The sequence below is a fragment of the Capricornis sumatraensis genome, chromosome 13 (assembly GCF_032405125.1).
Source record: "Capricornis sumatraensis isolate serow.1 chromosome 13, serow.2, whole genome shotgun sequence".
In the NCBI taxonomy this organism is placed as follows: Eukaryota; Metazoa; Chordata; class Mammalia; order Artiodactyla; family Bovidae; genus Capricornis; species Capricornis sumatraensis.
In genome coordinates, this window is record NC_091081.1 from 44,516,368 (window position 1) to 44,539,371 (window position 23,004).

At 35.4% G+C, this 23,004-nt stretch overlaps 1 protein-coding gene across 6 annotated transcripts in view; it reads left to right on the plus strand.

Moving 5' to 3' along the window:
• EPHA7 (EPH receptor A7) overlaps positions 1 to 15,351 on the plus strand; it is a 209,428-nt gene extending 194,077 nt beyond the window's left edge. For all 6 annotated transcript variants that reach the window (XM_068985278.1, XM_068985277.1, XM_068985272.1 and 3 more), the window contains 3 exons: positions 10,669 to 10,862; positions 12,168 to 12,323; positions 15,237 to 15,351. In XM_068985278.1, coding sequence (XP_068841379.1) covers positions 10,669 to 10,862; positions 12,168 to 12,323; positions 15,237 to 15,351 — 465 coding nt within the window. The remainder of the gene's footprint in view (positions 1 to 10,668; positions 10,863 to 12,167; positions 12,324 to 15,236) is intronic.
• Positions 15,352 to 23,004: the final 7,653 nt, after the last annotated feature.

Below are 23,004 nucleotides of genomic sequence, written 5' to 3' on the forward strand. Positions count from 1 at the left end.
ACCTGGGAAGCCCCTGAAATGAAGATTAGGTTGGGGCAAATTGACAAAAAAAAGTGTTTTAAGGAGTTTGGAAATGATAAGCATGCATGCTCTTGAAGAATAAAGTAAAAAAAAATAATAATAAAATAACTGGTGCTTGAAGAAAGTCTATATTACCATTGAGAAGAAGCATGTGACAAGCAAACCAGTTTGAAGTACTGAATTCTTGAGATATTATAAACATGTGTAACAACAGAAGCTGACTAAGGTTAAAGCTGAGTTATTTTTCAAAAATAGATCATAATCATTGTTATATAAAATTAGTATTTTTTTTCTTATTTTAGAATTTTCCCTATCAAGTTTCTATGTTTCTTAAAACTAGTAAGTTATTTTTAGACAACTAAAATCAGATTGTTTGTTGGGAAGGTGATTTTCCGTACTTTTTTAAACAAATTTCTGCACTGACTAAAAAATTCACAGCCAAAAGAAGGAGAGGTTTGAAAAAATCATTTACTATTTTGAGTTGAATAATGACATAAAACTTTTTTAATGGCAGTTTCTTTTTTTTTTTTGGTTTTGGTTTTTTGAAGATAAAAGTCTGAATGATGAGTCTGTTTGGCAGAGGCAAAGTTGTTAATATTTGACAGGTCTCAGTGTCAAAGATTTCATGGACTGTCAAAATGTGGGCAAACAAATCCTTGGGGCAGAGAAAAAGAAATATTTACATTCCCTAGACACTCGGTAGGGTTTCATTTCTTTTGACACCTTCCTTCTGTACTAGATTCAAGCATAAAGGAATGACAGGAATATAAGATAACTTTAAAGTTCACTTAACTTCTAAAAACAAATAATAGAAATGGTTAAGAAAAAAAAAATCTTCTATTTTAGATTTAGAAGTCCCATTTGTTTTTATTGAAAATTAAATATTATAAATATATATTTTGTCAGTCAAGTGTTAATATTTTTACTGATCAAATAAAGTTTTAAGAGCACAGTGTTTAATTTTGACCTCAAACATTAAGCACCATCTTTCTTTTTTTTCAATTGCAGAGGTCTAAATTATTAAATTATTAAATTTAAACACAAGAGATTACCAACACAGTTCAGGTTTTATAGTGACATTGATATTAACATTCTTCTTAAAGGATAATATTCATTATTTTATACTTATGTTAAACTGCTATTTGAGCAATTATATATTTCATTTTCAATATACAAATGGTGGGACAAACTTGAATTTAAAATAATGAATTCCGCTATAGTAAAAATAATTCTCTAAAGAAAGCTTTTTTACTTGGAGTCTCCAGGTAGGAGACTGTGGAGCAAATTAAGTGATCTACCAACTCCTCGATGTCTCTGGAAATCCCCTGTTTATGTGACTATATTTTATTTTTCTGAAAATTATGCTTTTATCAATTCTTCAGTGATATTAATATTTTAAATATTAGATTGATTGAAAGAATCAAATCGCTTTATATGATTTAAATTTAGTTGCTGGAAATTTGTCAAGGATTTTATAAAACCCTCAAATTTTTAAATACCTTGGATTATAAGAGACTTTTCTTAAGACATGTGAAACAAGATAAATCAAGACGAAAGTTGATAATTAAGTTTGTCAGGAACTCCACAAAACTCTAGGCTGAAAATACGATTTAAAGTGAGGTTTCTGTGGTTACTCTGAAGAAATCAAAAAGGGGGTGCTCCTTATTAGTAGTGGGCTTCCCAGGTGACACTAGTGGTAAAGATTCCGCCTGACAGTGCAGGAGATGCAAGCGATATGGGTTCGATCCCTGGGTTGGGAAGATCCCCTGGAGGAGGGCAGGCGTGTGGACAGAGGAGCCTGGCAGGCTACAGTCCATGGAGTCGCAGAGTCCAACATAAATAAAGTGACTGAGCACAAAGTCCCTTAGTATCCATAGGATATTGGATCCAGGACCAATCTGTGAATACTCAAGTCCCTTATATAAAATGACATTGTTTTTCCACTAAACTTGTGAACACCCACCTGTATACTTTAAATTCCCTCCAAATTACTTATGGTGCCTAATACAATATAAATATTATGTAAATAAGTATAAATACAATATAAATGATGTACAAATAGTAACTGGCATGTGGCATATTCAAGTTGTGCTTTCTGGAATGTTCTGATTTTCCTTTTTCTTTTTGAGTATTTTTACCCATGGATGCAGAAACTGAAGATGCAGTCTCAGGATATGGAGGGTGACTGTGTTGTAAAATCAGTGAGGTAGACAGTTACTAGGGGGCTTTGGCCACAATCTACACAGGGGAATGAACAAGACCATGTCGGGAAAAAATGATATGCTTATGTATGAAGATACCTACACCCAAATGGTTCCAAATAGGAAAAGGAGTACATCAAGGCTGTATGTTGTCACCCTGCTTATTTAAATTATATGCAGAGTATATCATGAGAAACGCTGGGCTGGAAGAAGCACAAGCTGGAATCAAGATTGCCGGGAGAAATATCAATAACCGCAGATATGCAGATAACACCACCCTTATGGCAGAAAGTGAGCAGGAACTAAAAAGCCTCTTGATGAAAGTGAAAGAGGAGAGTGAAAAAGTTGGCCTAAAGCTCAGCATTAAGAAAACGAAGATCATGTCATCCGGTCCCATCACTTCATGGGAAATAGATGGGGAAACAGTGGAAACAGTGTCAGACTTTATTTTTGGGGGGCTCCAAAATCACTGCAGATGGTGATTGCAGCCATGAAATTAAAAGACGCTTACTCTCCTTGGAAGGAAAGTTATAACCAACCTAGATAGCATATTCAAAAGCAGAGACATTACTTTGCCAACAAAGGTCCATGTAGTCAAGACTATGGTTTTTCCAGTGGTCATGTATAGATGTGAGAATTGGACTGTGAAGAAAGCTGAGTGCTGAAGAATTGATGCTTTTGAACTGTGGTGTTGGAGAAGACTCTTGAGAGTCCATTGGACTGCAAGGAGATCCACCCAGTCCATTCTAAAGGAGATCAGTCCTGGGTGTTCTTTGGAAGGAATGATGCTGAAGCTGAAACTCCAATACTTTGGCCACCTGATGCAAAGAGTTGACTCATTGGAAAAGACTGTGATGCTGGGAGGGATTGGGGGCAGGAGGAGAAGGGGACAACAGAGGATGAGATGGCTGGATGGCATCACTGACTCGATGGACATGCGTTTGCGTGAACTCCGGGAGTTGGTGATGGACAGGGAGGCCTGGTGTGCTGTGATTCATGGGGTTGCAAAGAATCGGACACAACTGAGCTACTGAACTGAACTGACTGATACCCAAATAGATTTATCACAGGATTACTGCTCATTGTTTTTCATGTGCCCATAACATCCATGAGTTTTAACTGCAATAAAAACAGTTAGAATCTAGGCATTCGCAATTAAAGCCAAGAGAGTAGGCTCTCCCATATATCTCCAGCTTTCATTCTTCTTTAAAATCTGTAGGTGGTTAGCCCTTTTCGTTAATGTCTTTTCAAAGAGCAACCATATGTGTATAAATGCAGTCAAATATAAAAAGTAATACATAAATTGGAAATACTTACACTTGGTGTTCACAGAAGCTTTTAATTGAATTTATGTCTTAATTCACATGGGCTTCCCTGGTAGCTCAGCTGGTAAAGAGTCCACCTGCAATGCAGGAGAGCTGGGTTTGATTCCTGTGTTGGGAAGATCAGCTGAAGAAGGGATGGACTACCCACTCCAGTTCTTGGGTTTCCCTGGTAGCTTAGCTGGTAAAGAATTTGCCTGAAATGCAGGAGGTCTCAGTCCGATCCCTGGGTTGGGAAGATCCTCTGGAGAAGGGAATGGCTACCCACTCCAGTATTCAGCCTGGAGAATTTCATGGACTGTATTGTCTATGGGGTCACAGAGAGTTGGACACAATTGAGCTACTTTCACTTCACCTTTATGTCTTAGTTCAAATGTAATTTTCATAGTTAAATTATGAAATTTTAAAATTCTTATTCTATGGATTACTTTTTTTTTTCTGTTTATCATATTCCACACAATTGTTTCTTCTTATTTCAAGGTAGGCCAATACATCATTGGTTTTACTCGTAGGAGTCATAAGGATAATAAAAGATTAAGCTTTCATAAAGATAGGAGACATAAAGGTAATTCCTTAAAATGGTCCATGAAAAGATATTTAAAAGCTTTGAAAACATAATATGCTTATAACTAAATTTATTCTCAACTAAATTGTGAGCCCTCAACTTTTCCTTTTAAAAGTTATGACTGATTTATTACTTTGATTTGTTTTATATTATGATAGGAAAGAAGTATAGATTTTTTGGTAAAACTTTGCCATAATTCTGTATGTGGGGTCCAAATATTTAATTGCATAAAATATGGGTCATGTTTTTATGAGGTTAATGAGATAAAAATTGGTACAACAGGAGGACAGAAGCCAATCGTGTTATATCATATTACATGCCTATTATCATGGGGTCTGTCCATGCTCCTTTTTGCCTTAATTACAATGGTTATATTTTAGTCAGTTCAGTTCAGTTCAGTCACTCAGTCATGTCCCACTCTTTGTGACCTCATGAATTGCAGCACGCCAGGCCTCCCTGTCCATCACCAACTCCCGGAGTTCACGCAAACGCATGTCCATCAAGTCAGTGATGCCATCCAGCCATCTCATCCTCTGTTGTCTCCTTCTCCTCCTGCCCCCAATCCCTCCCAGCATCACAGTCTTTTCCAATGAGTCAACTCTTCACATGAGGTGGCCAAAGTACTGGAGTTTCAGCTTTACCATCATTCCTTCCAAAGAACACCCAGGACTGATCTCCTTTAGAATGGACTGGGTGGATCTCCTTGCAATCCAAGGAACTCTCAAGAGTCTTCTCCAACACCACAGTTCAAAAGCATCAATTCTTCAGCACACAGCTTTCTTCACAGTCCAACTCTCACATCCATACATACATGACCACTGGAAAAACCATAGTCTTGACTACATGGACCTTTGTTGGCAAAGTAATGTCTCTGCTTTTGAATATGCTATCTAGGTTGGTCATAACTTTCCTTCCAAGGAGTAAGCATCTTTTAATTTCATGGCTGCAGTCACCATCTGCAGTGATTTTGGAGCCCAAAATATAAAGTCTGACACTGTTTCCACTGTTTCCCCATCTATTTCCCATGAAGTGATGGGACCAGATGCCATGATCTTGGTTTTCTGAATGTTGAGCTTTAAGCCAACTTTTTCGCTCTCCTCTTTCACTTTCATCAACAGGCTTTTTAGCTCCTCTTCACTTTCTGCCATAAGGATGGTGTTATCTGCATATCTGAGGTTATTGATATTTCTCCCGGCAATCTTGATTCCAGCTTGTGCTTCTTCCAGCCCAACATTTCTCATGATGTACTCTGCATATAAGTTAAATAATCACCATGACAATATACAGCCTTGATGTACTCCTTTTCCTATTTGGAATAATTTTAGTAATAATACTGAAATACATCTTGGCAAGCAAATGAGTTTGTTTTCTGGTATTTCTTTATTTCTGTAGTAAAGAAGTATCCCCTGATGGATAATTAAGTGTTCCCTTACAATGTCATTTACCCTGGTCACTTCATATTCTTCTAGGAATGATCTATATTAGAAATTGCTGTCAATATGTTTCTTTGTTCTTTGACTCTTATTAGAATACTAAGACAAGATCTAGACAGATAAATCCAAGGGGGTACTAGTAATTTTACAAAAAAGTTGTTTCAAATGAATTCCATGGATAATTACATAATGCTTTAAGAAGTGTAGGATCAGGGATCTTAGTGTGTTTTTTGCTGTTTCCAAGAATATGTAACTGTTTGCAACAGGGCACTTTTTGTTTTCCCAGTTGGAAATATAAGCAGCTCTTAACAGCATCAGCTCTGGTCAGACAGCTTATGTCAAATTCTGTCCCTTCTAGTAACAGCTCTATGATGTTTTCTGTGCTTAACTTCTCAGCACCTCTAATTCTTTGTCTCTGGAATCAGTATAATACTTGCCTAATAAGATTTCTGTAAAGATTGAATGAGATAATTAAAACAGTGCTAATCATATAGCAAGTATTCAATAAATATTTACTATGATTCTTGTATCCTTAAAAGATAAGTTGTTTTTCTAGCAGGCTAGCCAAATAAAACCTGCAGAGCCTCAAAGCTTCAGTCCTGTCTGAATCATCATCCCATGAGGTGGGTTTATCTTCAACAAGCTTGCCTTGAATTATGACAAAACTGCCTTCCCCCTGGTTCAGCCGTAAAGAATCTGCCTTCCAGTGCAGGAGACGCGAGTTCGATCTCTGAGTCAGGAAAATCCCCTGGAGAAGGAAATGGCAATGGCAACCCAATCCAGTATTCTTGCCTGGGAAATCCCATGGACAGAAAAGCTTGGCAGGCTACAGTCCGTGGGGTCTCAAAAGAGTCAGGTACAACTTACTGACTGGACAGCAACAACATGCTATATAGAGGCCAAGGTTCCCAGCATGCATCTCTGGTGCCTCTGTAGGGAGGAGCATGATTGTTAACGGGAACTTTAGGGTCCCTAAATCTTTGCCAGTTGAGAACATCTCTTATTTTAAATGTTCTATTTTGCTTCTGCTCCTTTAAAAATATGTAAACCACTGTTTTTGAGAGCTGGAAGTTTCGTTTTGTATTGATAAATGTTTCTGTTACAATAATACGCATTGTCAAATTTCTGTAATGCAGTAGGATAGCTACAGAAGCTCATTAACCCTTTCATTCCTGTAAGAGTTATTTAATAGTACTCTACATTATTCATTGGCACAAAGATTTTAAGACTATATTGTGCTCAAAGCCAAAGGATTCTAATTGGAGAGTCATTGAAGAGTATTATGTTAGGAGAATCATGATAAGGTTTAGATGTACTTTTAAAAGATTATTTAGAGGGAAATGAGAAAGGAAACATTTTTCTACTTGCTTTGCTCTTTTCAGGACTTCTGACAAAAATCTACAAGTGGGAAACAGGAGGTGGTAGAAAATGATAAACACTGCCCTAGTCTTATGAGTCTGGGGATAAAGTCCTGTAAATTCAGAAAAATACTGTATATATTCAAATACAAGCAACCTCAAATATGAGGAAAGCTACTCTTCCCAGTTAAAAAACAATGCTCCCCCCACAGTTGTTTGTTATTTGGTCATTTTAAATATATAAAGTTTTGCTAGTTATTTACTTATTCACAACTTGAGCTGCTGTTTAAATAACTTAATCCAGCTTTCCAAAGCACATTATTTTTACTTTTATCTAACTTGTTTAACATAGAGCAGTTTTGAATCCTAGAACAGTGATGTCCCTGGAGTATTATACAAAGCCACATGAAATTCTTTGCATTTAAAAGTTGTTTTGTTTTTTTTTAATTGAATTCCTCCTACAGTTAAATATTTGTGATCTTTGCGGAGTTCCCATGTGTGTAGGTTTTCTAGTGTGCTTTTTAAAAGGATATTTTACAGGAATTTTTGCAATGATATCCAGCATTTGTAGTTATAGAGTCATAAACAGGAAAAAATTTTAAATTCAGTCATATGACTTTCATTAGCATTCAGTATCAATACTGATTAAAGTGACTAAAGGCCAAGGTATTTTTTCCATAGCTTTTATTCAAAATAAAACACGGAAGGAAAAATCCCATAATGTGAGATTTTGTGAAGACCATCACGTAACTATGGGAAAATGGCTCCATTGCTATAAGAATATATATATATATATATGTATATTTTTTCTGTGTGTTATATTTTAATCTGTTACATTTGTGGTACTTTCTACAATGCTTCCTCCTATCCCTCCAATGCCAATTTAATTAAACAAATATAAGGTAACATTTTAAAAATTGCTATTTGCAAAATTAATGATAATCTTTAGGGTAAATCATATTTAAAACAAAAATACATAAGCAGAATTAATTTACACTAACCCACTAACCTAATTTTCAGAATAAAGCCATTTTGAATTATAGCACTGTACAAGATCCATATTGTTGTTGTTTAGTTGCCAAGTAGAGTCCAACTCTTTGAGACTCCATGGACTATAGGCCACCAGGCTCCTCTGTCCATGGGATTCTTCTCCAGGCAAGAGAAATGGAGTGGGTTGCCATTTCCTTCTCCAGGGGATCTTCCCGACCCAGGGATCAAACCTGTCTCCTGCAGGCAAATTCTTCACCACTGAGCCACCAAGGAACCCCCAAAAGGTTACAGAGAGATCCATATACATATATGAAAAAATGCTTCTATCATTTGAATATATTGTATTTAGGAAGTAATATCATCAGAAAGTGGTCACTGATATACATATAAGAAAGTCTAGATTGTTCTCACTTCAGTTTTTCCGACTGGGATGACTGGAAGTATCGGTAATTGAAAAACTAAGAGCTTTGGGGAAAAGGTGAAAAAAAAATCAATTTTAAATAAAGTATGAGGTTACTATGGAAAGTCTAAGGGAAGATGTCTAGTAAACTGGTGGACCTACCACCTAGTGGTGGACCTACCACCTAGTGATCAGGGGAGAATTTGGGCTGAGGATTTTATATTTATGAAAACTTTCAAAAATTACCATCATTAAGTTTATCTCTTTAACTTTTAAACTTTATCAGTTTGCATGTATAAATTTCTCTTAAAGAAAAGTGAACACTGTGGTTCTTATACTAAGGATTTTCTCAAAAAATTGTTGATGCTAGCTACTTTGCTTATTCCATCTTACAACCTGTTATATTTAAATGTGCTATTTTTGAATGTCAGAAAGCATCTGAAGGATATATTTCCCTGCAAACAATAAGTTCATCAACATTTCTTAAAGCCAGCTTTTGTCTGCCTACTTTAGTCCTATTTTCTTAAAAAATTCAGGGTTACCTCTTTTTTTTTTTTTTTCAGAGCATTTTTTTTCCTACATTTCTACTACTCTTATGTTATCATGGAAAGATTTGTTAATCCCCCTTGAATAATATTTTGATTTTTTTACAAGTCCTTATTTTGTTTTTATTTTTCTTTTTGCCTTCCTATTATTTTCCCTTTGCTGCTCAGATTTGTAACAGTTTCTGATTTTATGAGAAGTTTAAATGACTGTGTCATGAGAATGGGCTGCGTACATCATTGGTTTGAAAACCTCCATTTTTTTTTAAATTTAGAGTTCAGTCATTAGGAAAATAATAGTCTGGAGAGATTTTATGTTTATATTTTGAATATACCTATTTTAAAGCATAACTGTGAGGACTGTGTCTTCTGTATTGCTGAAAAATTCTGCTTTGGAATAGGCTTATCAGTGGTGAAGTTTACAAAATTGCACCTGGTACATGCAGGTGATTTTGAGTAAAGACAGTAAATAATGGAAATCTTTGTATACTGTATTGACATAATTTTCACAAAATCTATCTTAAGGACTTGGCCTTTTTTTTTTTAATCTTAAAAAAAAATAAGCTTTTAAAGTGATAAAAAGGATGTTTTATATAGAATAAATAATGCCATGTTAATAGGCATTCCCTGTTGTAATAGGGGATATTTGAAAGATACTTTTATGAAGACTCATTTCCACATATAGCAGATTGTGTTCTCCTCTCTTTAGTTATGAGAGGTTGCTGACCCTTTTGAGCTTCTATATTTCTCTGTTACTGAGAACCCTAATCCCTTAGGGACATGATTTTTTGGTACAAACTTTCTGTATGATTTTTCCTATAGTCCAATTAATTACTAAAAGTTATGTAACTGTAAATTATGATAATTATATATCTACACAGATAAATAAAAGCACTGCAAAAGAAAAAATAAATAAAATCTACTTTTGCTTTCCACTTAAACAAAAAACCCAAGTCTAAATAAATAATTTTTGAACTGATTGCCATGCACAATGTTTATGAAAGCTTATTTTGTACTACCATTCAAAGCTTCTTAAGTTGTTATTATGTATAAATAGATAGTAATGTATTGATGAAGTTGAACAGCCAGGCTCTCTGAGTGGGCAAACTCTGATTTGTAACCTTTCTCTATTTCCTGGTATAACCCTTTCTCTACTCTGTGTCCCAAGGGTGGTTTCAATCTGCCTGTTTGAGGTCAGTGGACTCAGTTGAGAAGTGATCCAATAGCTTTATGAACAATACAAATCAGTTCTAGAACAAAACTGTATCTTGTAACACTATACACTCCATAAGCCTATGAGCTGCATATTATTTAAAACAAAAGTGTGCTTTGGAGCTTTTTCCGTCATAGTACATTCACATATTTGGATGTCTTGTTGAAATAATATCATTTGAACTCTGCAGAAAGTGAAACTTTCAGGGCAGGACTACTTCTGGGTAACTCAGAACTTCTTTTTACAACCTGAGGAATTCATAAATGTACAGAAAAATATGTACATGCACAGCTATATACAATAAAATCATTCCATAACATCTCCCCTTTTGAAAACCTCTGGGATGACATTAAAAAATTTTGCATCTGTTGCACCCTGGGTGAACTTAATTGCTGCTCCCTATTGCTGAATTAACTAGGAAATGTCATCATACCCCAAGCTTCATGCACCCCTTAATAACATGCTTACTATTCATGGATGTTTGTTGGGAAAAAAAAAAGTAAGTCTTTCACATAGCAGTGTGCTTTACTCTTATGTGGATAAATCACTTTGCCTCCCGGGCAGTTTATTTTATTCTAGTTGAACCTCAGTCAGTAATATTTTAATATCCTTTCGGCTATTAGGTTATAAAGGCAATAGAAGAAGGTTATCGTCTGCCAGCACCCATGGACTGCCCAGCCGGTCTTCACCAGCTGATGCTGGATTGTTGGCAGAAGGAACGTGCTGAAAGGCCAAAGTTTGAACAGATAGTTGGAATTCTAGACAAAATGATTCGAAACCCAAATAGTCTGAAGACACCCCTGGGAACATGTAGTAGGTAAGAAATAGCTAAGGAAATGAAATCTGGGAGAAATTCAAACATTCACATGAACCATTTATCTCCACAGCTCCATCCCAACAGCATATTGACATTTGTGTTAAATTATTCAAGTTCATAATAAATTTGTTATTTTAATAGAAGTTATTTTCTTTTTCTTTTCAGATGGCTTCAGTTCAGTTCAGTTCAGTTCAGTTTAGTTAAATAAATTTGAAGGAGACTTATTAATATTGCTTTTTGAAAAATTTAGAATCAATATCACTTACTGATATGATCAAAATCATATTGATATGATTTTCTAAAATCATCATTTTAGAAAAATTTCTCAACTGGATGTGTGTGATTTAGTGGCAATTTTACATTTTCAAACCATTGCTATTACATGTATTTTTATTGCTGTTGCCTTAGTTTTTATTATTATTATTATTATTATTATTATTTTATATCCATACTGTCTGCTGGATTGTTTGGTTTCAAGTTTAATAGTAAAATGATTCTATGGAATTAAAGTTTATAAAGGTAATTCAATACATGATTTAAGAGGTATGCTCATTAAAAAGAGCCTAACCACCCCATTCATATTTTACACTTGGCTTGCTCCATGGTAATGTAGATTAGTAGTTATTCAGCTCCAGTTGTCAGGTAAACCTGTTGCACGGTATCTAGAGTGTAGTCAGGCCCTTATGAAGGAGCATGAGCTCACAAGGTGCTTACAAGAGTCCCGTTAGTACAGTGGGTGCATTATGTTCTCAAGAGCACCCTCTGAGAAAGTCTGTGTTTTCTTTACTCCCAGTTAGTTTCAGAGAAGCAGATTAACAAATATTTACTGGTTACAAATATCGTTGGCTGTACTTTGAAAAATACATGGAAGATACTATCTGCTAGACATCGTATCTAAATAAAATAGAAATTTTGGAGTTAGTAGTTGTGTTTTTTTAAATTTATTTCATTGAAGCATAGTTCCTTTACAGTGTTGTGTTCATTTCTGCCTTATAGCAAAGTGACTCAGTTATCCATGTATATACATTCTTTTTAATATTCCTTTCCATTATGATTTATCATAAGATATTGAATATAGTTCCCTGTGCTATACAGTAGGACTTTGTTGCTTATCCATTTGGAGTTTGTAGTTATTGGCCAACCGTTACACATTAGATTTTTATTAGCATATCTGTTTATTTGTTACTATAACATCAATTAAAATATGCAATTTTATTTCATATATCCTTATTTTTCTGGGGGCCAAGACATGCTTTCTTTAGTAGTTCATGGAAAAATTTGCTTTGCTGTTTTATTCTCACCCAGGCCAATAAGCCCTCTTTTGGATCAAAGCACTCCTGACTTCACTACCTTCTGTTCAGTTGGAGAATGGCTACAAGCTATTAAGATGGAAAGATATAAAGATAACTTCACAGCAGCGGGCTACAACTCCCTTGAATCAGTGGCCAGGATGACTATTGAGTAAGCTTCAACTTCTAAAATTATACTTGAGAATGTATCAGGTCAATTCAAGCATTATACATTAGGTCATCTTCCATCTATCAAAGACATATGAACCCCAAAAGCAGGGAGAAAATTATCTGAGTGCATACCATGTCCTGGGCATTTTTCTAATCAGACTTCTGAACACATGTTATCTTGTCAACCTTCATGGCAATAATTTTATTAAGTCAGTAGTTTTACACACAACAAGGCTAATGCTCAGAGAATTTAAATATTTGCCCTAAACTGGCTCAGTAGTTAAGTGGTATCTAATTTGTCTCCATAGTCAGTATTCTGCACATCAACCAGTGAGACTTTGTCTTTTATTATTTAGATTCCCAGTCACTGGGGAAATTTTCTCCATTGCAAAAGAGAATTTTTTTTCATCATGTTTGTATCAAACATTAAAAAATCTCAAAGTTTCATTATCTAAGTACATTATGAAATTCAGTATGATCACTTTCTGAGAAGTTCAAGAAAGCTTAATTCAATTAACCATAATAAGAATTTAACTTAAGCTTTGAAAGTTATGTGATTGATTGACTCATTTGTTTAACCTAAAGAATGACCTGATTTTAAAAAAAATTGAAATTGCTATGAAGTGGGAGTATAAAGAACTAAATTTTTCTTTCCAGCCGCATCACTGATTATGTAGAAATATATTTAGTATCTCTGGACCTCAGCTACCTTAGCTGCAGCATAACTCTTGTGGGCAATGCAGTTTCTCTCAGTCAGTGTGTTTAAAAATGGGAAACAGTTATGAAGGTTCTATTAGCAGGATGCTATTTATGTACTGTTGTGAGGAGTGTTTCACATTTTTTCACATAAGAAGAAAGCTGGCAATCATGTAGTCTTTCCTGGTGTGTTAGGAAATGGCACATACATGAATTTTGGCATGTACCTGCTCTCTTAGTTGGTTTTCTGCTAAACACCAAGTGGGTAGCGCTGATGTATTTACACCTGTCTCTCCAAAGCAGTCTAGTCCCCTGAAAAACTGTGCTTCTCAAAGTCTTATTAGACCACGGCTAGGAAATACCACAGTACTCTACTGTTGCTATATTTTAACTACTTGTAGATACCTAAGCTCAGTCATTTGACTTAGTAGGAGAGGTCTGTAGCACAGTCCATACACAGATACAGCTGACTTATGGCAAATTTAAACTATCAAACACAGGTATTGTACACTTTAAGGAATATTTTTTCCCAAAATGTAGTCAAATGATTGAACTAAAGTAAGAATACAAATAATAATATGCTCAGAATTACAACATGCTAATTAAACTCAGATAATACTTTGCTTGATCATTGATGATTCTTAATCTGCTAGAGCCGAAAAATGTTTGCATTCATACTGTATCCTATTTTAACAATTAAACATTTTAAACTTCACATAGGCTTAAGAATACTGCATTTCAAATAATATTTCCTAACCTTACCTTATGGCTCAGCAGTAAAGAATCTGCCTGAAATGCAGGAAATGCAGGAGACGTGGGTTCCCTGGGTCAGGAAGATACCCTGGAGTAGGAAATGACAACCCACTCCAGTATTCTTGCTTGGAAAATCCCACGGACAGAGGAGCCTAGCAGGCTACAGTCCATGGGGTCGCAAAGAGTCAGACACAACTGAGCACTCACATATATATAACTTTACCTTAAGTTAATAATAACTTTAGGACTTTGATAGTCTTTTTTCTTTTGAAAGCTGCCAAAATATGTTGTAATGTGAAAACCACAAGTTACAGAACAGTTTACACAATATGGCCCTATTTGTGTACAATATTAAGTGTGCATACATATATGCTTATGTACAACAAGAAAAAATGTATATACATATATATATACACAGAAACACACACACACAAAGATACCATCCCAAGAGGCTCTGAAAATGGAATATGCTGCTAAGTAGCTTCAGTAGTGTCCGACTCTGTGCAACCCCAGATCCCCCGTCCCTAGGATTCTCCAGGCAAGAACACTGGAGTGGGTTGCCATTTCCTTCTCCAATGCATGAAAGTGAAAAGTGAAAGTGAAGTTCCTCAGTCGTGTCCAACTCCTAGAGACCCCATGGACTGCAGCCTACCAGGCTCCTTCATCCATGGGATTTGCCAGGCAAGAGTACTGGAGTACGTAGCATATAGTAAATGCTCTGTTCCAGGGCAAAAAAATCGTAATTAAAGGGCTTATTTCCTATAGGATTATCATTCTCTGTCTGAGGAATGGAAATGGTGACTTAGGAAAATGGAATATAGGATACTAGAAATGAAACTTTTGCTTCTATAAAGACTTGAAATAAGGACAGGGAATTTAGGAAAATATTCTTGTCCCAGCTCTACATTTAATTTGTTGTGGGACCTCAGTTTCCTTATATTGAAAGTGAAGGGTTGTACTTTATGGTCCCTAAGTTTCTTTCAGTTCAAGAATTGTAAAATTTTACTTTTCTCTCATCAATTTGATTTTACTGATGTTGGATTACCTTGTATTTGAGACATCCACAGTCAGAACCTTAGGGAATATCTATTTAATTAGAATGATACTGTTTGTTTTTTTAAATTTTGTTCTCTTGTATTCCAAAAAGTACTACAGACTTGTAGTAAAAAAAAAAAAAAAAAGAATTAAAACTGTATAGAAGATACTTTCTTATATAAAAGGTCAAATCAGTTTAAAAATAACTTATCATTGACACATTGAGAGCCTAAGCAGTAGATTTTTACAAAGGAGAATGTGGATGCAGGTTGCCGATCCAACCCAGTGAAGGAATAGAATCCTCATATCCAAGAACTCTAAGATCCTGTTCCCCTAAGATAAACAGATTAATTAAAAAGTTTATGACAGTTGAGTATGAAATAAAATGTTTGTACGATAACTAACAATAAAATGCATTTGTTTTTTTCAGGGATGTGATGAGTTTAGGGATCACACTGGTGGGCCATCAGAAGAAAATCATGAGCAGCATTCAGACTATGAGAGCGCAAATGCTCCATTTACATGGAACTGGCATCCAAGTGTGATAAGCGTTTCTCCCTTATGAGGGAGATTATGAACCACACGAGAACAGTATTGGCCTTCAGTATATGCATAGAATGCTGCTAGCAGACAGTTGATGTCCTGGGTCCTTCCTACAGTGAACTGAAGATTTAAGAAGCACCTATAGACTTGAACTCCTAAGTGCCACCAGAATATATAAAAAGGGAATTTAGGATCCACCACCGGTGGCCAGGAAAACAGCAGTGACGATAAACAAAGTACTACCTGAAAAACATCCAAACACCTTGAGCTCTCTAACCTCCTTTTTATCTGATAGACTTTTTAAAATGTACATAAAGAATTTAAGAAAGAATATATTTGTCAAATAAAATCATGATCTTATTGTTAAAATCAATGAAATATTTTCCTTAAATATGTGATTTCAGACTATTCCTTTTTAAAATCATTTGTGTTTATTCTTCATAAGGACTTTCTTTTAGAAAATTGTTTATAGCTTGGACCTTTTTAGTGTTAATCTATGACACATTACTACACTGGGTACCTTTGAAAGAATCTCAAATTTAAGAAGAAATAGCATGATTGAAGATATATCTTATGAACATTGGTATCCCTTTTATGTCATTTAATTTTGTTTAATCAGTGCTGTTTTGATATTGTTTGCTAATTGGCAGGTAGTTGAGAAAATGCAAGTTGCCAAGCTCTCTGATATTTTTTAAAAAGAAATTTTTTTGTAAAGATCTGACAACACTATCTTTTCAATGAAAATAGCAATAATGATCCATAAATACTATAAGGCACTTTTAACAGATTGTTTATAGAGTGATTTTACTAGACAGAATTTAATAAACACTCAAATTGTAGGTTTATGATTATATAAAAAAAGATAAGGCCCTTCATCTAAAGAATGCTGGTGAAGGCAAATCTCTGAAAGCAAGAACTATCCAGTGTTAACTAAAATTTAATCTGAGCACATCACGATTTTTTCAATATTAAAACATTTAGGAAATGTAGGAGAAATAGTTGGCATATATTTTATATCCTATTCTGTTTAATGCAGTCCAAACATTAAAGGGAAGAATTAAGTTTTATGTTAGAACTCTGAAGCATGATAAAAGGGGCAGTTCACAATTTTCACCTTTCAAAAACAAAGTTGCTGCACAGAATATCACCATTGCAGTTTAAAAAAAAAAAAGTATTTTTATTTGTGAACACTGATGTGAGAAGTTTGTTTAATGAAAGAACTCTTTTTACCACGTCAGGAAGAGGTGAAGGATCTGGCTTTTTTTTAAAGCTTTATTTATTAAACCATGTTATTTGATTACTGTGTTAGAATTTCATAAGCAATAATTAAATGTGTCTTTATAGCTATTTCAGGAATGTATACCTATTGTGAGTAATGCTTTCAAAAGTTAGGAAAATCATGAACTACCCCAGAATTGAACTGTTGTATTTCCAAAGAGAATTGGGCTGTTTATAATAATTATTTTAATAGAGAAAGATCCCAGGGATCGGTCATAATTGGTCTTGTTTGATAATGTGGGCACCCACAAACAAACAAATAACGGAAACAAAACCTGTAAATGTTCCTTTGTAAAACTTGTAAATTTTATTTATACTGTCTTGTTTTGTACACACATTTCTCTCTAGTGGGCTCTGAATACATTGAAAATGCACTATATTTTTCTATTTTACTTGCAGAGCATCACAAAAGAACAGGTATTTTCAGTGCTACATAATGTGTTTTCCCACATTTAGGACCAAAGATGGCTATAGAAAAACTCAAACTGATTGCTTCCCAAGCCCCTCCCCACCCCCTTTTTTTCCTTTTAAATCACTGTACAGTGTTATTTGATATTTTAATTTATTTTTTGATTGACTAGAAAAAATCATTTTAATTTCACTAAAATGTTTTTTGTCCCTAAGGAAAAATAATCTGTAAAATAATTTTAATTAGCATAATACAGTCACCTAGACACTTCCATTTGTAATCTTTGTAATAGACTGTAAATATATTTTTGGAACTATAACACAATGTGCTTGAGGGTTATTTTTCAGTGTCTGCAGTGTATACAAGTGTTTATACTAAGTACAGCACTTTACAATTCTAATCAGTAGCATTGGCCTTTGTGAGAATGAGTGAAAGAGTTTGAGTGAGTGTTCTTAATTCCATTTGGATTCTAGACTCACTAATAATGAAGTTCTTTTCTTGTTCATAGCTTAAGGTGCTTATTTTTTCTATTAAATTAACAAAAAGCCATTCTAGAAATAGAAGACATAGTAGGGTACATGCAAACAGTGTCTTTCCTGCTTTTTTCTAGCACTAGATTTATAGTTGAGTAGTCTTTCTTGAGTAGAAGGGCAGAATAAAAGTTTTTTTGAGTTTTTTTTTCAAAAATAACTTTTTCCTTCAGCAATATACCTCATCTGCCTTAAATTTTTTACAGCTCTTTACAGGGAAAGGGAGAAGGGATGGGAAAGACACACAGCACAATAGGAAGGGTATGATGCATCACTCTCTCATTGGTAGGTTTCTTTTCCCAATCAACATTTTGATTTTGAAATACATGTATGTGAAACAGATATTCAGAGAAAAATAATTAACCTTGTAATACTGATTGTAATACTGTCTTCCAGAAAGAGATGAAACGGTATAATGATAAGAATGTACAACTTGCACCTTGAAATCTTCTTCTTCTTCTTCTTCTTTTTTTTTTTTTTTTTTTTTGATAAATTAGTGCTCAGGGGAGGAAGGGTAGAGAAAGCAAATGTCGGCAAGAGAACTCAAACGTTATAAAAATGCAAAAGGAAACGGCCTCCTTGCTTTAACAGAGCCACCTTTTTTAGAATGCTGTCTTCACATGTAACTTGTGTTTTGCATTCAGGACTGAAATAAAAGTAACTTTTATTACATCTGGATCTAACATTTTCTCAGCAGTTGATCTGGGCCTTGTTTTCTAGGACTGGTGGTTTATGCTTGTCAGAGCACTCTGAGTTGAATCATATTGTATACTTATGTAATCTACATTAGCTAGTACTATTTAGGACGCTATTTTAATTGCTCCTCCAATCTGTGTTTTAAAGACAATTAAAATGGTGTAATTCACCTCTCTTTTTTCTTTAGGTAATGCTGATATTCTCCCTTTTGTTTCCTGAGTAGCCTGGAACTGTGCTGCTCACTGATGTGCATGTTCAAATAAATTACTGATGTGTATTTTTTTGCTATATGTAGAGAAATCATGGGGAACTCGGGGCGAGATGTGCTTTTTGTTGGTTGAATTTGTCCCTCCTTGCCTAAGAATTACTACAGGGGTCATCCTTTTATAAGGACAAACTGCTTTTGAACAGTGTCTTCAATGTATCAAGCACAAATAACTCTTTCTTCAACACGAATCATAAGTCTCTTTTTACCAGCTTACAATAATAAACGAGTCTATTAGACAATGTAAAGAAAATCCTGTCTCCAATCATTGGTGGATTCCTTTATGTCCCTTATGCATTCTTTATTTTTTTACACAGTATCATGAAAGGAGATGTTTAGAGTAAAGGTTTTATTGAAATATTTCAGAGGGCTGATCAGAATACAAAGAAATTAATATCCTTTGCATCTCCTCCTTCTGCACACAGACTTAATTCCACTCTAATTATTACAGAATAACAAGTTAAGACTATGTCTTCAAAGAGCCATACTATCAAATATTTTAATTAAAGCTCTTTTGTTCCTTATTGAATCTACAGTGGCATGGTGCTAGCAAGAATATTTGCATGGGAAAGGTAATGTTTTGTCATGGGACCCTGACAAATATCGTATACATTTAGTATCATGCAGCAACTTGGAGAGTCTCTGCATTTAAGGTGCTGCAGGAGACAAACACAGAGTCCAGAGAAAATGGGAAAAGTAATCAATCTGGTTGTCTGATTGTTTATCAATGACGCTGACAGTGATCAGACCAGCTTGCACCTGAAATGAAGAAAACTAAATCATCCCTTTTCTCCAGCATTACCATTGTAAGGTCTACAAACATTGAACAAATATTCAAACATATTTCAAAAAATGAGACTAGGCAGATACCAGGTGACGTGCTATCACTAGTTATCATGCTCCTGATGCTGAGGCCTAGGGTAGGCCACACTGAAATTGAAAGATAATCGTGAAGTCTTGGCTATCCCAACTCTTCAACAAGCAAGGAAGCACTTGCTAAGTTCACACAGTGATAATAACATAGCCTGAAACATTGACCGGCAGTCAAATGATCTCTTAAAGTCCTGGATCCATAAGTGGTACAAAAATATGCTATTCCACCAAGACTCTTCTTTCCCACCAAAAGAATAAAGCCATTATGATGAATATACAAGTTATATTGCTAAATAAAAATCAGATTGTAATACTTTCAATAAACAGTAAGAATTTTTTTTCTTAGAGTGTTTTTATCTCCTACTGTTACCCTTTGTTTCATGTTAGCTGCAATGAAAAGCCAATACCAATTTCGAGAGGAGTTTCTGAGAAATCAAAGAGGTGATCAAATTCTTAAATTCAATTCTTAAGATTATAGCTACTGACATTAATAAGACAAAAGAGTGCATAGTGGCTGCAAACATGCAAGCTGCTGTAAAGGGGACAGCATGTTCTTGGCTTTATGGCAGTGGCCCTTCTGTAGCCCCAACCCAGCTGCTCTGTTGTCCAATGCATCACAGCACAGCCTGAAGACTCTGAACAGGAGAATAAAATATTTCAGTAGGACGCTTCTGTAAGTCTCATTAGAGTGAAGTGCTGTAAGGGTTTTTTCTTTTTTCAAGTTCAGTGATTGAATGTAATTAAATGTATGATTAAATAATAAAAGACCTCTTCTGATTGACCTTGAGGTTAAAATAAATGTAATTAATTGATCGAATTTAATTGGGCCTATTTCACAAAGGTTGGTAAGTAGCAATAAAGTAGCTCTAGTCTAGTATTCCATGGGTCTGTGACAGCACTGGAAATCCCTTAGGAATGGAACAGTAGTAGGGATTCTCAAATTGCAGGCATTTGATGATTTGAGGTGAGTAACAAGTGAGGTGTTGTCTATTCCAAACTTCCACGAATAACAAAGCTCCATAAGATGTACACTGCAACATATATTTCATTATTTTAGATATCCCAGGTTTTTACCACTGAAGATTATCTTTGTTTTCCCTTTGAAGTTCATGGACTTTAATTAAGTATCTTTGTAGGTTTTATATATAACTAAAGAAACGGTATGTTTTTAATGAATGATTGATCATAGATCTTAATTAAAGATGCTCAGAGGAAAAAACAAAGGAAGCATTTGTTTTTAAGTAATGCTGATTCTAGTTTAACAGAAGACAAACATTCACTGTTCAAGCCTCACCATTTCACTATGGAACCAAAACTAAATGAAATGAATGACTGGAAAACAAACTCGAGAAAAAACAAATAGATAAATAAGCTTCTTATGTAGAACTAGCATTCATACACATCATAGTTTCTACATTTTGCAATTCGCAGAAAGGAGGCAAACAACACATGCTTTTTTAAAGTGACATGAATTTTCAGATACTTATTACGCAGATGGTAAACCTATAGAAATTACAAGAGAAAATTCTAAAGTTAATCTGGTGTGTCTCTGTCAATTAGCTAGAAATAAGCACTGTTAAGAGAAAACCGGATGGAATATGAGGCTAAAATGTCCTCTTTCCATACAGAAGAGAGCCACATCTTTCTTCAGCTCTGATATTTGCATGGAGTGTTTTAGGGATCTACTGGGCAGAGTATCTGCTGGTCATGTGTTACTGTAATTTTGTGTTTCCACTTAAATAGTCACCACTTGCACACTGAGCTCCAGGTGTATTCACTGGAACCCAACTTAACAGAAACCACCACGGGAATCTGACTCTACAAACAAAACTTCTTAGCTTGACCTGAGGAATAGGCAGGAGGTAATGCATGGGCTCCTGCGGCTATTTCAATGGCTGCACTCTTCATAAAGGAGCAAATACCTGTGAGCTTAGGTGTGATGCAGGGCCAGCAGACAGGAGCAATTAAACCTCTTCCGATCTAATTGAAAAACAAAACCAGCAAACACCAAAGAATATCATCCTTCAGATTTGCAAAGGAGCAAGTAATACTGTGTATTAATATATATGTATAAATGCAGGGATGGAAACTTCCCTGGGAGTCCTATGTGGTTAAGTCTTCACCTTCCAATGCAGGAGGAGCAAATCTGATCCCTGATCAGGGAGCTAAGATTCCACACGCCTCATGGCCCAAAACCCGAAACGTAACACAAAAGCAAATATTGTAACAAATTCAATAAAGACTTTGAAAATGGTTCGCTTCAAACAAGAAAAAGAAAAAAATAGGCAGGGACGAACTACAAGAAACCTGGAGAGTCAGCTCAGAGAAGCTGAATCTAATGGAAGAGGCAATAAAGAGCTATTGGCAATTCTGACCAGAAAAAAAGGATGTGGTGGGAATCGAGTTTATAGAACCAAGGCCTGGCCATGATGCTTGAAGGATGAATTAATTATGCTCTATTTCTGAGTCAGAGCAATAGCATCGACTTCTTTACTTCCATAGCTTTGCGCTCCTTTCTCACATTCTCTCTCTACTTTCCTACATGGGAGAATTCCCTCTTCAACATACAACTCAGAAGCTGTTTTCTTCCAAGCCTTCACTGAACACCCAAGAGCCAGAATTCTATCTTCTGTGTTTTGCTTCTGCTGGTGGTGCTGCGACTGTGTTCTGTCAGATTATGTATGTGTGTGTCTCTCCCACTAGATCAAGTGCTCTTGGAGGGCAGGAGCCAAATGGAAATCTTTGTTTTGTGTCCTTTGGGACTCAGCTGTTTCTGGCACTTGGTAGACACTTTATAAATATTTTAGAATCCTTGAAGTGCAAATTAATTCAGATTTTTTTTTTTTCTTAAAAGGTAGTGTGGATCAGGTGCTCTGAAGGATAAAAGGGGTACAGTGAAGGTAGTGGTAAGACGGGTGTTGCAGGAGAAAACTAATTGCTGAGCACGGATGGATGCTTCTGTGATAGGCTAGGGCAGCAGGAAAGCCCAGGAGACAGAGCAACAGGGCACAGACATGGGGACCCAGGTGAAAAGGGGAGGCGGGGATGAGATAATTAGCAAACAAGGCCAAACAGCAGCACCTTCCTGATGCTGAAAAGAGTCGGAGGAGGTATCACTGGTTGTAAATAACCGAGAAAGATTAAAGAAGAATTTGAAATCAAGTAGAAGAAATCGGACTTGATGTGAGAAACAAGGAAGGGCTATTTACCAAAACCTGGTTAGACGAGGCAAAGACATGGTGAGAATGTTTTTTAAGGAACAGTAATCTGCAGAAAGATAGGAGCTGTGACTGTGACATTTTAAGATTAGACCTAGACAAGGGGAAAAGAATATTTTTCTTCTTCTGGAATGAAAAAGTCCACCACTCCAGCTCTCAAACTCAGGACTATATCAGTAATTCTATAGTTATATAAAAATGGAATAAAGTGGGATTTTGTGGGCCAACAATGTGAGTCTACTTATCATTTACAGCTGGAAGAGGCAGCATAGTGTGGTTAGTGATGGCAGAGGGTTTGAATACAGGCCACTTGTGGCTAATTCTATTACTGCGTGGGTAATGCAAAGGACACAATTTAATTTCTATGTTTCCTGTCTTCTATGTTA